At 52.0% G+C, this 16,609-nt stretch overlaps 3 protein-coding genes across 3 annotated transcripts in view; all 3 read right to left on the bottom strand.

The window, feature by feature from the left end:
- Positions 1-317: 317 nt before the first annotated feature.
- LOC136967494 (sodium/hydrogen exchanger 9B2-like) lies at positions 318-3,021 on the bottom strand. Its single transcript, XM_067261299.1, has 10 exons — positions 2,851-3,021; positions 2,621-2,763; positions 2,395-2,522; positions 1,780-1,955; positions 1,562-1,668; positions 1,177-1,326; positions 987-1,095; positions 777-913; positions 486-660; positions 318-394 (listed from the first exon to the last, which is right to left on the bottom strand). Exons 1-10 carry the CDS (start codon positions 2,891-2,893, stop codon positions 318-320), a joined length of 1,245 nt encoding a protein of 414 aa, XP_067117400.1. The 5' UTR covers positions 2,894-3,021.
- A 2,916-nt stretch (positions 3,022-5,937) lies between these two features.
- Positions 5,938-10,681, bottom strand: LOC136967493 (neuromedin-K receptor). Its single transcript, XM_067261298.1, has 5 exons — positions 10,307-10,681; positions 9,329-9,517; positions 8,245-8,395; positions 6,872-7,068; positions 5,938-6,328 (listed from the first exon to the last, which is right to left on the bottom strand). Exons 1-5 carry the CDS (start codon positions 10,669-10,671, stop codon positions 6,004-6,006), a joined length of 1,227 nt encoding a protein of 408 aa, XP_067117399.1. The 5' UTR covers positions 10,672-10,681; the 3' UTR covers positions 5,938-6,003.
- A 718-nt stretch (positions 10,682-11,399) lies between these two features.
- Positions 11,400-16,609, bottom strand: part of corin (corin, serine peptidase) — a 15,080-nt gene continuing 9,870 nt past the window's right edge. The window contains 11 exon segments of the mRNA XM_067261728.1: positions 11,400-12,847; positions 13,066-13,199; positions 13,519-13,790; positions 14,262-14,436; positions 14,553-14,602; positions 15,076-15,201; positions 15,451-15,574; positions 15,678-15,788; positions 15,899-16,012; positions 16,127-16,234; positions 16,410-16,552. Coding sequence (XP_067117829.1) covers positions 12,662-12,847; positions 13,066-13,199; positions 13,519-13,790; positions 14,262-14,436; positions 14,553-14,602; positions 15,076-15,201; positions 15,451-15,574; positions 15,678-15,788; positions 15,899-16,012; positions 16,127-16,234; positions 16,410-16,552 — 1,543 coding nt within the window. The 3' untranslated portion in view covers positions 11,400-12,661.

The following is a 16,609-nucleotide window of genomic DNA, read 5'->3' as shown; positions in this document are numbered from 1 at the left end:
AGCTGCAGTATATCAACCCCAGTCAGGCTCACTGCGAATAAGTTCCTCTTTACAGAGACAGGAGAAGACAGAGAGAGGGATGGAGGGAGAGAGGGAGGGAGGGAGAGAGGGATGGAGGGAGAGAGGGATGGAGGGAGAGAGGGATGGAGGTCTGAAGGTATTCTCTGTCCAGCTTTGTCCATCCAGAGCAGCGATGGAACACATCCTGATTCCTGGTTAAGGTGGCTGGAGACAGGAAAAACTACAGCTTCACTAGAACTACCAAGTCCCAAATATCATGTGACTTCAAACCACTCCTGGTCTCTGATATGCTGATTTCACATCCTGCTCTCTGCCGGTTCCATCCCCTCAGCAGCGGGGTCCTCAGACACTCCTGGGGCGTCTTCCTGAGTGCCTGACAGAAAGACCAGAGTTACACACCTGACAATGTGTGTGTGTGTATGTGTGTGTGTGTGTGTTTGTGTGAGTGTGTGTGTAGTCCTCACCCTCAGTGTGTCTGTGCAGCAGTCTGGGTCCAGCCAGTCCGATCCCCAGCGCTCCAACAGGAGCTGTGGTGAGGATGGCCAGAACCGCCACCGTCAGAACATCCAGACCCAACTTCACCAGAACCTCGTCTCCCTCCACACGAGCCATATCCAGGGCAGCGGAGCCTATGGCTGCCTGGAACACACACACACACACACACGGTCAGATAAATGTAGCCTTACAAACTTAGTTTAGCTTCCCCACCTTCCTTTCTGCTTGTTTAAGTTAAACACACACACACACACTCTTACCTGGACAGTAGCTTTGGGAAGCCAGGCCACAGAGATGAAGATCTTCTCCTTCAGGGTGAACCCTCCAAAGTGAACCAGGAGGAAGGTAGCCAGAAGGCGAACCAGCAGGCCTGTACAGAGACAGGCCATCCCCAAGCCTGGAGACAGAGGTCATCAGCCTTGTTCCTCCTCCACATGAGATGTGCTTGTAGTGAAGGTAACATGTCTTACCCACAGTGTTGGGGTCCAGAGTGGACACGGTGATCTCTGCTCCGATCAGTCCAAACAGCAGAGGCTGGAAGATATCCCACGCTCTCCCCACCATCGCTGCTACTGGGGCCTGGGTAGAGGACACACACATCTGAGAAACACACTTGATGACTGAAGCATAGGCCCTGGTCCTGATAGCCACCACGCTCACCTTGTCCCCCCCCCAGCCCAGGGCTGCCAGGAAGGCCATGACCAGGGTACACAGCCCCCCAGCTCCAGGGAAGCCCACCACTCTGCTGCCGAACACGGCGCAGACAGACAGACCCAACAGCATCACGCAGCGCCTCAACACCAAGTCCTCCTGCACACAGAGACAGAGAGAGAGACAGAGAGAGAGAGAGAGAGAGAGAGAGAGAGAGAGAGAGAGAGAGAGAGAGAGAGAGAGAGAGAGAGAGAGAGAGAGAGAGAGAGAGAGAGAGAGAGAGAGAGAGAGAGAGAGAGAGAGAGAGAGAGAGAGAAGGTTTGTTCCCAGTGTGGTGCTAACACCATGTAGGTCTAACCACAATCTCACTCCCTCACACTGTGCAGACCCATACCTGGTCTTTGCTGGGGAAGAGCTGTAGGAAGACTCCTAGGATTGCCCCTGCAGCCGAGCCCCCAAGCACCTCCAGCACACCATAACCCATGTTATACCACGCCGATCCTGCAGGGGGAGATAGAGGCCACGATAACAATGTCAGCAATGCTGCAGAGTGGCCACTGTGTGTGTGTGTGTAGGTGTGTAGGTGTGTGTGTGTAGGTGTGTGTGTGTTACCTGAAGCAAAAGCCACACCCAGGCAGGTGGTGAAGCCAGTGATGGCCAGGACATCGTCCAAACTCCCAGCAGCCATCAGGAGGGTGGGGATGCCCTTCTGCACCCCATAACCATCCTTCTGTAAGAGCAACATGGAGGGAACCACCACCGCTGGAGACACAGCGCTCAGGACAAACCTGGAGACACAGGGGACAGAACACACCTGGAGACACAGGGGACAGAACACACCTGGAGACACAGCGCTCAGGACAAACCTGGAGACACAGGGGACAGAACACACCTGGAGACACAGGGGACAGAACACACCTGGAGACACAGGGGACAGAACACACCTGGAGACACAGGGGACAGAACACACCTGGAGACACAGGGGACAAACCTTGACACACAGGGACAGAACACACCTGGAGACACAGGGGACAGAACACACCTGGAGACACAGGGGACAAACCTGGACACACAGGGACAGAACACACCTGAAGACAAAGGGACAGAACACACCTGGAGACAAAGGGCACAGAACACACCTGGAGACACAGGGACAGAACACACCTGGAGACACAAGGACAGAACTTGGTGAAGTTCAGTCCTAAACAAGAGCCAGACTTGACTCACCCCAGGATGAAGCCCCATACCCAGGGGAGCCCCATGAGGAAGTGAGACACCACTGCAACTGTGCAGGCCTCCACTGTACAGGGTCCTACTGCCACACGCAAACACACCGCTTTCAGCCTCCGCAGAGCCTACACACAAACACACACACTCAGAACTGGTCCTCATCGTTGTTTAGGCCTCCGTTTGGAAGTGGTCTGTGTGTGTGAAGTATTTATATTTGTAATACCGTAGGGTTCAGTCCTAGTCCAGCACGGGTCAATATGATGGCCAGTGCGATGTTCCTCAGAGCAGCAGACCATGTTTGGTCGATGTACACCGCATCAGTTACATAGGGAACATTACGCAGCACTAATCCAGCCAGCAACATCCCTGTCACACACACATACACACAATTCAGAACATTGGTTCTCAAATGGTGTTTCCATTCAGTTTTCCAGTGCAGTTTGTGGAACATACCAAGTAGAGGAGGGAAGGGGGGGAGAGTGGGCAGCTTGATCATCCCCACCAGGTTTCCTCCACACACAGCACAGAGGAACAAGATCACTATGCCAAACAGCTTCCCTCCAGGCAGACACTCTCTCTGGGTGATGGACCACACCACCCCGAACAGCAACGCTAGCAGACATGCTGCAGATAAGCACACACACACTTCAGCCTTGGTTTTGCCCATGCTGCTGGTGATGATGCTGGTGAGGAAGGTGTTACCTGCAGTGATGATGCTGGCCAGCAGCCCTGAGGGACGCCAGCATCTGATAGCAGGGAGCCAGGGGGTGGAGCCAGAAGCAGCCTTTATGATGTCACACTGCATTCCATCTCCCATGGTGCCTTGCGCCTGTGCCTCCCTGCCAGTCTATGTAAACACAAGTGTCCTTTCAACACGTTTATTTACAATACACCCACTTTAAAATAAACTTCAAGTCCTAAATTATTTACAGCAATCAACTACAAGCTCTAAATGGTTTACATTGATGTACTAGACATTTTAAGTTCATTTACAAAAGTCAAAGTCAAAGAGTTCTGTGTCAGTAAACATGTAGACCTATACTAACACAGGGAGAAGTCTCAGATCACTACCGCTGGATGGATGAGTTCTAATGCTCTGGTGAGAAGAAGGTAATGTCTGTTCTACAAGGTTCTGTGTGTTCTAGAAGGTTCTGGTGTGCTCTAGAAGGTTCTGGTGTGCTCTATACGGTTTGGGTGTGTTCCAGAAAGTTCTGGTTTACATACCCCTGTGTCTCTCTCTTCTGTGCCCTCCTTCATCCGAGAGTATGGCTGGCTCCCTTCAAACTCCATCCCTGCTTGACAGGCTCCCGCCTGGAGCACACACTCACAGGCTGATCACTCACAGGCTGATCAACGTGGACTCTGAGCATCAGAAACTGGGATCTCTGTTAGCAGCTGATACTCACTGCTACCAGCTCATCTGACTCACACACCACTCGAGGCTGTGTGTGTGTGTGTCACTGAGGTGACTGTCCTGTCATTTACCAATGTGACAGGACAACTCAGTAAAACCCTGGTATTATCTCTCTCCCCTCTCCCCCTCAGACTCACACACACACAGACAGAGACACACTCAACCCCCCACCTCCACACACACGCACACACACAGGTTAATAACATGCTTCTCTTCTGTACCATCAACAACAGACCAATCCCTGGTCAACCCCAACCACACTGACCTGGTGTGTGTGTGTGTGTGTGTGTGTGTGTGTGTGTGTGTGTGTGAGAGAGAGTCTGAGACAGAGTACTTACGTGGGCAGTGTGTACACAGTGTGTATATATTCCTATACAAAGAAAAATAAGTAGAGAACAAGAGAGAGAAAGAGGGGGGGAAGACAGAGAGACTTTGTCATGGAGAGCTCTGAAGAGCTCTTTATATCAACTTTATTTATGTTATATTTCCACTTAAGAAAGAAAGGTACTAGTCACCCTGTGTCAGTCCTCTTTCCATGCACCCCCTCCACCCCCCCGTTACAGCACCTCTGCTCACTGGAGGGAGAGAGACAGAGAGACAGCTAGAGAGACAGCTAGAGAGAGAGAGAGATAGAGGGAGAGAGAGAGAGAGAGAGAGAGAGAGAGAGAGAGAGAGAGAGAGAGAGAGAGAGAGGAGAGGAAGAGAGACAGATCGAGGGAGAGAGAGAGGGGAGAAAGAGAGACAGATAGAGAGAGAGAGAGAGAGGGAGAGAGAGAGAGAGAGAGAGAGAGAGAGAGAGAGAGAGAGAGAGAGAGAGAGAGAGAGAGAGAGAGAGAGAGAGAGAGAGAGAGAGAGAGAGAGAGAGAGAGAGAGAGAGAGGAGAAAGAGAGACAGATAGAGAGAGATAGAGGGAGAGAGGAGGGGGAGAGAGAGAGATGTAGAGGGAGAGAGGAGGGGGAGAGATAGAGAGACAGATAGAGAGAGATAGAGGGAGAGAGGAGGGGGAGAGAGAGAGGAGGGAAGATATCTGTTCCTCTCTTTCTATCCTTCCCTTCTGCCTTGTTCTCTCCCACACGGGGTGGCAGAGAGAGGGAGAGAGGGATGGAGAGATGGAAGAATGGAGAGGCAGAGTTAATGTTTGGCATGAAAAGGTAACCTGGGTTCATAAACCAAAGATGACACTCTCTCTGGATCACACACACACATGCGCACACACACATTAGCACACACACATTAGCACACACACACACTAACCGTGGGCATAGACATTGTGCCTTGTTTGGCTCTGCACTTCTCTTTTTATAAATATTCTGCCACCCTCCGTCCAGACACAGACCAGACATAACACACACACGCACACACAGACAAACACACACGCACACACACACACACACAGACATACATACACACACAGGATCCAACATCAGATTTAGTTTGGTGATATTCCTTTATTATTGCAGACAGCTGTAATATCATGTTCATAGTAGGCAAATAAAAAATCTACTTACACACACACAGATTCACACACACATTCACAGATAGTAAAACACAGTTATTATATAGATACAGATACTTAAAAAAACGCTTTCATCTATTTACAATAAGGCATGCAATAAGAAAGATGCTTTGATGGAAGGTTACAACCCTAACCCTGCTGGTTTGTGATGGAGGATAACCCTGCTGGTTTGTGATGGAGGATAACCCTGCTGGTTTGTGATGGAGGATAACCCTGCTGGTTTGTGATGGAGGATAACCCTGCTGGTTTGTGATGGAGGATAACCCTGCTGGTTTGTGATGGAGGATAACCCTGCTGGTTTGTGATGGAGGATAACCCTGCTGGTTTTTGATGGAGGATAACCCTGCTGGTTTGTGATGGAGGATAACCCTGCTGGTTTGTGATGGAGGATAACCCTGCTGGTTTGTGATGGAGGATAACCCTGCTGGTTTGTGATGGAGGATAACCCTGCTGGTTTGTGATGGAGGATAACCCTGCTGGTTTGTGATGGAGGATAACCCTGCTGGTTTGTGATGGAGGATAACCTTGCTGGGATACAACTTCACATACGACCAGCATGTATGTGTGTATTATGTGTGTGAGTGTGTTTGTGTGTGTGTGTTATGTGTATGAGTGTGTTTATGTGTGTGTGTTTATGTGTGTGTGTGTTTATGTGTGAGTTTGTGTGTTTAAACCCTCAGGTGACTTCCAGGTAAGAGGCCGAGGCTCTGTGGTTGCCATGGTTTGCTCGTGTAGTGGCACCGGCGTTGCCATGGAGACCAACACCTGTGGTGACCAGCCTATTGCCATGGTGATACAGCCCGCTGGTCAGGCTGCCATGGCGACTGGAAGCGGAGCTCTTCCTGCGGCGGTCGCCGGGGTCACATGACTCCATCCTGGTAACGTACATGCTGCTCTGGCGGTTTGCGTGGCAACGGGCGGAAAGCAGTTCCATCCTGTCGTGCTCCGAGAGAGAGATGCAGGGACACCAGCGTAGCACACATTTAAACCCTGCACGGAACCTGCACACAAACACACACACACAGTGTTGTATATCACACTCTGAGTGTGTATAAACGACCAGTGGTGGAAGCAGCAGTAGATGACAGGGTTGTGTGTGTGTGTACCGGTGGTGGAGATGACAGGGTTGTGTGTGTGTGTACCGGTGGTGGAGATGACAGGGTTGTGTGTGTGTGTACCGGTGGTGGAGATGACAGGGTTGTGTGTGTGTACCGGTGGTGGAGATGACAGGGTTGTGTGTGTGTGTACCGGTGGTGGAGATGACAGGGTTGTGTGTGTGTGTACCGGTGGTGGAGATGACAGGGTTGTGTGTGTGTGTGTACCGGTGGTGGAGATGACAGGGTTGTGTGTGTGTGTGTACCGGTGGTGGAGATGACAGGGTTGTGTGTGTGTGTGTACCGGTGGTTGAGGCAGCAGTAGATGACAGGGTTGTGTGTGTGTGTGTGTGTGTGTACCGGTGGTGGAGATGACAGGGTTGTGTGTGTGTGTGTGTGTGTGTGAGTACCGGTGGTGGAGATGACAGGGTTGTGTGTGTGTGTGTGTACCGGTGGTTGAGGCAGCAGTAGATGACAGGGTTGTACATAGCAGAGCTCATGGCCGTCCAGACGACCGACAGGTACACCTGCTGCACCGCCCTCTTCCTGGTCAGGTCTCTACGGAGACCAACTACCAGGAAGTAGAGGTGGTACGGCAGCCAGCACACAGAGAACGTCAACACCACAATGATCATCATCTTCACAACCTAGCACACACACACAGTAAACACACAGAGAACGTCAACACCACAATGATCATCATCTTCACAACCTAGCACACACACACAGTAAACACACAGAGAACGTCAACACCACAATGATCATCATCTTCACAACCTAGCACACACACACAGTAAACACACAGAGTAAACACATGTGTACACGTCCGCACACACGTTTCTAATCATTCCTGTGGACTGTGTGTGTGTACCTTCCTCTGTGTGTGTGTACCTTCCTCTGTGTGTGTGTACCTTCCTCTGTGTGTGTGTACCTTCCTCTGTGTGTGTGTACCTTCCTCTGTGTGTGTGTGTACCTTCCTCTGTGTGTGTGTACCTTCCTCTGTGTGTGTGTACCTTCCTCTGTGTGTGTGTGTACCTTCCTCTGTGTGTGTGTACCTTCCTCTGTGTGTGTGTACCTTCCTCTGTGTGTGTGTGTGTGTACCTTCCTCTGTGTGTGTGTACCTTCCTCTGTGTGTGTGTACCTTCCTCTGTGTGTGTGTGTGTGTGTACCTTCCTCTGTGTGTGTGTGTGTGTACCTTCCTCTGTGTGTGTGTACCTTCCTCTGTGTGTGTGTGTACTTTCCTCTGTGTGTGTGTGTGTGTGTGTGTGTACCTTCCTCTGTGTGTGTGTACTTTCCTCTGTGTGTGTGTGTGTGTGTGTGTGTGTACCTTCCTCTGTGTGTGTGTATGTGTACCTTCCTCTGTGTGTGTGTGTGTGTGTGTACCTTCCTCTGTGTGTGTGTGTGTGTGTACCTTCCTCTGTGTGTGCGTACCTTCCTCTGTGTGTGCGTACCTTCCTCTGTGTGTGTGTGTGTGTGTGTACCTTCCTCTGTGTGTGTGTGTGTGTGCGTGTACTTTCCTCTGTGTGTGTGTGTGTGTGTACCTTCCTCTGTGTGTGTGTGTGTGTGTACCTTCCTCTCTGTGTGTGTGTGTGTGTACTTTCCTCTGTGTGTGTGTGTGTGTGTACCTTCCTCTGTGTGTGTGTGTGTGTGTGTGTGTGTGTACCTTCCTCTCTGTGTGTGTGTGTGTGTACCTTCCTCTCTGTGTGTGTGTGTGTGTGTGTGTACCTTCCTCTGTGTGTGTGTGTGTGTGTGTACCTTCCTCTGTGTGTGTGTGTGTGTGTGTGTACCTTCCTCTGTGTGTGTGTGTGTGTGTGTGTGTGTACCTTCCTCTTGGCGTGCAGCTGGTCAGAGTGGAGGCCAGCAGAGTCCCCGGGGATGGCCCCGCCCCACAGCCTCCTGCCCACCAGGCTGTAGGTCACCCCCATCACCAGCAGGGGCAGCACATACACCAGCACCAGCACCAGCACGTGGTACCTACCCAGCACAGGACACGTCACACACACACACAGGGAGACAGACAGACCGTGTGTGTGTGTACAGTGTGTGTGTACGGTGTGGTGTGTGTGTCTGGTGTGTGTGTAGTGTGGTGTGTGTGTAGTGTGGTGTGTATGGTGTGGTGTGTGTGTCTGGTGTGTGTGTAGTGTGGTGTGTGTGTAGTGTGGTGTGTGTGTATGGTGTGGTGTGTGTGTCTGGTGTGTGTGTAGTGTGGTGTGTGTGTAGTGTGGTGTGTGTGTAGTGTGGTGTGTGTGTAGTGTGGTGTGTGTATGGTGTGGTGTGTGTGTCTGGTGTGTGTGTAGTGTGGTGTGTGTGTAGTGTGGTGTGTGTGTAGTGTGGTGTGTGTAGTGTGGTGTGTGTATGGTGTGGTGTGTGTGTCTGGTGTGTGTGTAGTGTGGTGTGTGTGTGTAGTGTGGTGTGTGTGTAGTGTGGTGTGTGTGTAGTGTGGTGTGTGTGTGTAGTGTGGTGTGTGTGTAGTGTGGTGTGTGTGTAGTGTGGTGTGTGTAGTGTGGTGTGTGTAGTGTGGTGTGTGTATGGTGTGGTGTGTGTGTCTGGTGTGTGTGTAGTGTGGTGTGTGTGTGTAGTGTGGTGTGTGTGTAGTGTGGTGTGTGTGTAGTGTGGTGTGTGTGTAGTGTGGTGTGTGTAGTGTGGTGTGTGTATGGTGTGGTGTGTGTGTCTGGTGTGTGTGTAGTGTGGTGTGTGTGTGTAGTGTGGTGTGTGTGTAGTGTGGTGTGTGTGTAGTGTGGTGTGTGTATGGTGTGGTGTGTGTGTCTGGTGTGTGTGTAGTGTGGTGTGTGTGTGTAGTGTGGTGTGTGTGTAGTGTGGTGTGTGTGTAGTGTGGTGTGTGTGTAGTGTGGTGTGTGTGTAGTGTGGTGTGTGTGTAGTGTGGTGTGTGTAGTGTGTTTGACTGACAGCAGTGCATGCTCAGCTCCTCGGGGCCAGGCGGTGTAGCAGACTGTTCTGTGTGGCTGCGTCACCGTGGTGGAGTACACACACAGCGGAGACGCCAGCGCCCCCGCCAGCGCCCAGATACACACCATCACCGCCACGGTTACCGTCGCCGAGAGGCGTGGCTTCAGAGGGTTGATGATAGCCATGTACCTGGAGGTGTAGTCAGGAAGTCACACAAGTCAGGAAGTGTGTCTGTGTGTTTGTCTCCTAACTCTCTCTCCCTGCTCTCTCTCTCCTCTCCCTAACTCTCTCTCTCTCCTCTCTCCCTCCTTTCTCCCTAACTCTCTCTCTCCTCTCTCCCTCCTTTCTCCCTAACTCTCTCTCTCCTCTCTCCCTAACTCTCTCTCCCTGCTCTCTCTCTCCTCTCCCTAACTCTCTCTCTCCTCTCTCCCTCCTTTCTCCCTAACTCTCTCCCTAACTCTCTCTCCCTGCTCTCTCTCTCCTCTCCCTAACTCTCTCTCTCCTCTCTCCCTCCTTTCTCCCTAACTCTCTCTCCCTCCTCTCTCCCTAACTCTCTCTCCCTGCTCTCTCTCTCCTCTCCCTAACTCTCTCTCTCCTCTCTCCCTCCTTTCTCCATAACTCTCTCTCCCTCCTCTCTCCCTAACTCTCTCTCCCTGCTCTCTCTCCTCTCCCTAACTCTCTCTCCCTCCTCTCTCTCCTCTCCTTAACGCTCTCTCCCTCCTCTCTCCCTAACTCTCTCTCCCCTCTCCCTAACTCTCTCTCCCTAACTCTTTCTCTTCTCTCCTTAACTCTCTCTCCTCCTCTCTTTCTCTTCCAAATTCTCTTCATTTCTCTCACCTGTATAATCACAAAATTGCATGTTTAGGCTCAAGCATTACGTCAACCTCAAAAGCGGTTAAGGCTCGTCGCTCGTGCGTAAAGCCGCACGGATGACCAAACGCCTACATATTGTTGATGAGAGCGTGCTGTCTTTCTTACCGATCTACGGAGATGGCTGTCATTGTATGGATGCTGGCAAACATTGCCGTTACCGGGAAGAAGTTGTGGAACTTGCAGTACGCGCGGCCGAAGTACCAGTCACCATGCGCGGCGTACACAAAGTTCACGAGCGTGTTGAACGTCGCCATGGACACGTCCGCGAGAGCCAGGTTAAGCAAGAAGTAGTTGGTGACGGTCCGCATACGTTTGTGCGCGAGAATGATCCATATAACGATTACATTTCCAAATACTGACACTATAAGCACTATACTGTAAGCAACCGACCATATCGCCACTTGCCAAGCGGGCTGCGCAAACTGGTTGGTGTAGTTCCCGGTCAAATTCGAACTGTTTTTCCAACTCATTATCTCACGCTGAGTTTTCAATCTTCGTCGTTAGTAACAGAGAGAAGCAGAGGTAGAGACAGATACGGAGACAGTGCGCGTGAAACTAGGCTGTATTCATTGCGCACGCGGTCTGGCTCATGTCATTGTCAAAGATGACTATGACTCCAGCACGAGCGGAGCTACCGGACCAATGACGCGAGTCCGCAAAAGACCGGGAGGAGAAGCTTTATCTTCTGTTAAAAAAATCTTTGTTTAACTTTCCTCCCCCTCCTTCCCCATCTTGTCTTTCTCACCGTGTCCCTCTAACTTCATCCATATAACCATTACACGATTAGTCCTCTCTCTCCTCCTCCCCTCTCTCCCTCCTCCCCTCTGCTGTCTGTCTTCAGAGAACTGATGGTTACACCTCATGACAGCCTCTGTCTCTCTCCCTCCTGTCTGTCTCACACACACAGCACAATTCAGTCCCATGCCCTTGCTCAAAGCAATGTCAAATGCACGCACACGCGCACACACACACGCGCGCACACACACACACGCGCACACACACACACGCGCGCGCGCGCACACACATGCACACACGCACACACACACACACACACACACAGAAAGAGAGATCAGGGGATGTGTGGACAAAGTTTATTAGTGAGATACAAGATAGAAAGTTTGGCTTTAAACACTAAAAGGATCAGCAAAGTATACTACATCCTCCTGCTCCCCCCCCCCCCCCTCCCCCTGCTCCTCTCCTCCCCCTCCCTCTCCCTCTCTTGCTGCAGGGTGGTGTGTGTGGGGGTCAGAAGTGCAGACAGCAGAGAGCTATCCTCTCTAACACACCTCACATATAAAACACCGGAGGTAGAAAAACAGGCTTAGAAAAATCACAAACAGTTACTCTGGAATGTTGAATACACAGACCTTACAGGTGTCAACACACACACACAGGTACACTAATGACATAAACCACAGTACAAGACACACACTAAACTCTACTCATCTCTACTAGCACTAGTAATGTGAAGGGAGCTCTGCTGAACACAGCTGCCCTCTGCTGGACACACAGTCTAACAGCAGCTGCCCTCTGCTGGACACAGTCTAACAGCAGCTGCCCTCTGCTGGACACAGTCTAACAGCAGCTGCCCTCTGCTGGACACGCAGTCTAACAGCAGCTGCCCTCTGCTGGACACAGTCTAACAGCAGCTGCCCCTGAAGCTACACAGAACGTTTCTAGACTTCCAGGAGAGTTCTAGAAGGTCCCATCCCAGCCTCCTGCCTCTGACCAGACTATCGCTGAAGACAGGAGAGAAGGATTGCTATAGGCACCTCTGAGCGCGTGCACACACACACACACACACACACACACACACACACACACACACACACACACACACACACACACCCTAGGTACATACAGTACATGTATTCTGATTATGAGTGTGTATATGAGTGTGTGTGTTAAGTGTGTGTGTATGAGTGTGTGTGTGTTAAGTGTGTGTGTATGAGTGTGTATGAGTGTGTGTGTATGAATACATACACACACATTAGATTTTAGGTCCCTATATGTTTATTGTATGCACCTTCCTGCCAAAGCAAATTCCTTGTCTGTGCAAACTTTCAAGGCAAATAAATCCCATTCTGATTCTGATTCTGAGTGTGTATGAGTGTGTGTAACAGACGAAGACAGTGGTAACATGTGGAACAAGCCGTCCTAAAACACCACTTCCTCCTTTGACGGTGGGACACAGGAAGTAAAACACCACTTCCTCCTTTGACGGTGGGACACAGGAAGTAAAACACCACTTCCTCCTTCGACGGTGGGACACAGGAAGTAAAACACCACTTCCTCCTTCGACGGTGGCACACAGGAAGTAAAACACCACTTCCTCCTTCGACGGTGGGACACAGGAAGTAGAGAAGAAAGGTCCTTCTCGTCAGACTCTACACCTACGTGGTTGGCAGGGGGAGAGTGGGGATGCGCATACCAGAGAGTGTATGTGTGTGTGTGAGAGAGCTAGTTGAGCTGGAAGGAGTGCAGGTAGATCTGTCTGTGGATCCACTGGGTGAAGTGTGTGACGTTGCTGTAGACACCAGGACCCAGCACCTTAGAGAAACACACCGAGCCCCAGGAGGTCAGGCCGAACAGACGCCAGCGGCCCCCGGACGGGTCCTCACACACCAGGGGCCCTCCGCTGTCTCCCTGGAGACACACACACAGTATTTGAGCACTCTTTCTTGAGAGACAGAGACAGACAGACAGGTAAACAGGTAAACAGACAGACAGGTAGACAGACAGACAGACAGGTAAACAGACAGACAGACAGACAGACAGGCAGGCAGGCAAACAGGCAGACAGACAGACAGACAGACAGCTAAACAGGTAAACAGACAGACAGACAGGCAGACAGACAGACTCACCATGCAGGAGTCAACAGTGCCTGCCTCGTAGCCGGCACACAGCATGCGTGAGGTGATGGTCTTGGTGTCGAAGTAGGCCTGGCACTGAGGCAGGGAGATGATCCTCACCTCTCCCTCCTGCAGCTTGAAGGGCACTGGGGACAGCACACCTGGCCTTTAGATGGGGGGGGCTTGTGACTATAGTGTGTGTGTGTCAGTGTGTAATGTGTGTGTGTCAGTGTGTAGTGTGTGTGTCAGTGTGTAGTGTGTGTCAGTGTGTAGTGTGTGTGTCAGTGTGTAGTGTGTGTGTCAGTGTGTAGTGTGTGTCAGTGTGTAGTGTGTGTGTCAGTGTGTAGTGTGTGTGTGTGTGTCAGTATGTAGTGTGTGTGGTCAGTGTAGTGTGTGTGTGTGTCAGTGTGTGTGTGTGTGTGTGCGTGCGTGGGTGTCAGTGTGTAGTGTGTGTGCTCCACTCACTGCGGTTGCCCATGTGTCCCCAGCCTGTGATATAGCAGTAGGTGTCTGGGATGGGCAGCTGTCCTGGGCGGGGCAGGCAGACCGGCTGCACGTAGCTGGTGACCTGCACCGCCCGGGCCAGCTGCACCACGCTGATGTCATAGTCCACTACGGCCCGGCTGTAGCGGGGGTGAGCGATGATGCGCGTCACGCCACTGCTCTGCCGGTGGGGGGACGGGTGGTCCAGGTTGGTGATGCCCAGAACCACCTTCCACTGATCAGCACTCTCCCTCCTAGGACACACACACACCACAGAGACACACACACACACCACAGAGACACACACACACACCACAGAGACACACACACACACCACAGAGACACACACACACACCACAGAGACACACACACACACCACAGAGACACACACACACCACAGAGACACACACACACACACCACAGACACACACACCACAGACACACACACACACGCCACAGAGACACACACACACACCACAGACACACACACACACGCCACAGAGACACACACACACACACCACAGAGACACACACACACACCACAGAGACACACACACACACCACAGAGACACACACACACCACAGACACACACACACACACACACCACAGAGACACACACACACACGCCACAGACACACAGTCAAATTAGAGTGTACATACATTTCTTTGTTGTACATATTAAATAGACACACACACATTCACACGCGCACACACACTCCCTCACCCCTGAAAGCAGTGTGCGACCGTGAGAGCCCATCGTGGAGAGATGAGGACGCAGCCACAGATGTGTCCGCTGGGCTCGCTCTGCAGGGAGCACTGCCAGGGCCAGCGTCCCGGCCGGGACACGCGCCCCCCCAGCACACGCTTGTACACACGCCCCGCAGGCCGACGCCCACAGTCTGGGGAGACGCAGGGTTACCAGGGTTACCAGTCCAGGTGTGTGTGTGTATGGTGTGTGTCTGTGTATGGTGTGTGTGTGTATGTGTGTAAGTGTGTAAGTGTGCGTGTAACTCACCTTCACTGCTGCAGAGGACAGACACTCTTCTCCTGGAGTGACAGGAGTGTCTGTAGAGCAGACAAGCATCAGTAACTCAGGATCCCTCTTCTCCTCCTCCCTCTCTCTCTCTCTCCTCCAGAAGGTTGTAGGTTCCTATCCTCTCTCCTCCAGCAGGTTCTAGGTTCCTACCCTCTCTTCTCCAGCAGGTTCTAGGTTCCTACCCTCTCTCCTCCAGCAGGTTCTAGGTTCCTACCCTCTCTTCTCCAGCAGGTTCTAGGTTCCTACCCTCTCTCCTCCAGCAGGTTCTAGGTTCCTATCCTCTCTTCTCCAGCAGGATCTAGGTTCCTACCCTCTCTCCTCCAGCAGGTTCTAGGTTCCTACCCTCTCTCCTCCAGCAGGTTCTAGGTTCCTACCCTCTCTCCTCCAGCAGGTTCTAGGTTCCTACCCTCTCTTCTCCAGCAGGTTCTAGGTTCCTACCCTCTCTCCTCCAGCAGGTTCTAGGTTCCTACCCTCTCCTCCCCAGCAGGTTCTAAGTTCCTACCCTCTCTTCTCCAGCAGGCCCTGCAGGGCCGAGCCGTTCCTCTGGCTCCACTCTGGGTGAACATGGAGCCAGCGCCGCCGCGGAGCCCCGGGGGGGTCTGGAACCATCTCTACTGCCACCGGAGCACTGGAGACACACACCATATACACACACACCATACACACACACCATACACACACACCATATACACATGCACCATACACACACAGTCATACAAGAACGAAACATACACACACAGATAATAAATAGTCGGCAGGACAAATAAAGCTTAGTTTCTGGGTTCTCTGTTTCTGTGAGCATACGTTTCCATCTCTGTGTGTGTGTGAGTAGGTGTGTGTGTAGCTGTGTGTGTGTGTGTCTAGCTACTGACCTTACCCTAAACCCAGCTGTGAGCAGGTGAGAGCGCTGAGCTCAGGTGTCCACTCATCAGCACACACCTGGTAGTGAACAGCTGTCCTGAACACAGTCAGCAGGGAGCCCTCATCTGGGGACAGAGACACTGGGCGGGGGGGGGGGGGGGGGGGGGGCTCTGTGTAGGCTCAGGGTGACTGTGTGTATATAGAAATGTGTGTGTGTATATATGGGTGTGTGTGTGTTCTCACCACAGTCCCACTCGTCGGAGCTGTCTGAACAGTGTTTCCTGCCGTCGCACCACAGCGTACGGTGAACACACTCGTGGTTGTTACACGCCAGCTCGTTATCACTGCACATTGCTGCAACACACAGTTACACACACACACAGTCACACACACCAACAACACACACAGCTACAACACAACCCCTCCTGGCTCGTAACACCCCCCTCCCAGGCAGAGCGACTCACAGCAGTTGCGCTCGTCCTCCAGCAGGGGGCAGTCTGGGAAGCCGTCACAGATCATGGAGGGTTTGATACACACCCTGCTGGACGGACAGGCCCACAGGCCTCGCTCCACACACCCTGCAACACACACGGGATACAAACCACACACGTGTGTGAGTCTGGGTACCTGGGTGTGTGTGTGTGTGTAGGTGTGTGTGTGTTTGTGCGTATCTAAGTGTGTGTGTGTCTCACCACAGTTGTCCTCGTCACTGTGGTCATCACAGTCCGTGTGCCCGTCACAGTGCTTGGAGGCCAACACACACCTGCCTGATCTGCACTTGAAGTGGCTGGGAGAGCACTCTGTCACCACGGCAACACACACACACACATTTTATCAAGGCACCTCATGTTCTTTTCTGATAGTGTTCTTTAAATTAGAAGTTACACAGATCTCATCCCCCTCACACACACACACTAACACACAAAAACAGTCACACACCCGAAGTGGTTTCCACACACACACACACACACACACCGTGTACGTCAGGGTTGGGCAGCAGGCAGGTGACGTTGCCGTCCTCTTCAGGGAACTGAGAGCAGTCGGACTCCTCCGGCCACTGCAGCCCCACGATCCCCAGCACAGACTCACAGCGCTGCTTAGAGCTGTGACACAACGACCTGCTCTCACACACACACGCGCACACACACACACACACACACACACACGTGTGGTTA

This window comes from Osmerus mordax, chromosome 23 (assembly GCF_038355195.1).
Source record: "Osmerus mordax isolate fOsmMor3 chromosome 23, fOsmMor3.pri, whole genome shotgun sequence".
NCBI classification, from domain to species: Eukaryota; Metazoa; Chordata; class Actinopteri; order Osmeriformes; family Osmeridae; genus Osmerus; species Osmerus mordax.
This window is presented reverse-complemented; position numbering and strand designations above follow the sequence as displayed.

Bases quoted from the DNA above. Each gene is read 5' to 3' on its own strand.
- LOC136967494 (XM_067261299.1), bottom strand. From the start codon at position 2,893: ATGATCAAGCTGCCCACTCTCCCCCCCTTCCCTCCTCTACTTG. The intron at 2,764-2,850 runs GTATGTTCCACA...TGTGTGTGACAG, and splicing joins CCCCTTCCCTCCTCTACTTG to GGATGTTGCTGGCTGGATTA. The intron at 1,096-1,176 runs GTGAGCGTGGTG...TCCTCTACCCAG, and splicing joins TGGGCTGGGGGGGGGACAAG to GCCCCAGTAGCAGCGATGGT.
- LOC136967493 (XM_067261298.1), bottom strand. From the start codon at position 10,671: ATGAGTTGGAAAAACAGTTCGAATTTGACCGGGAACTACACCAACCAG. The intron at 9,518-10,306 runs GTAAGAAAGACA...CTACACCTCCAG, and splicing joins ACAGCCATCTCCGTAGATCG to GTACATGGCTATCATCAACC. The intron at 8,396-9,328 runs GTCAGTCAAACA...TGTGCTGGGTAG, and splicing joins GGAGCTGAGCATGCACTGCT to GTACCACGTGCTGGTGCTGG.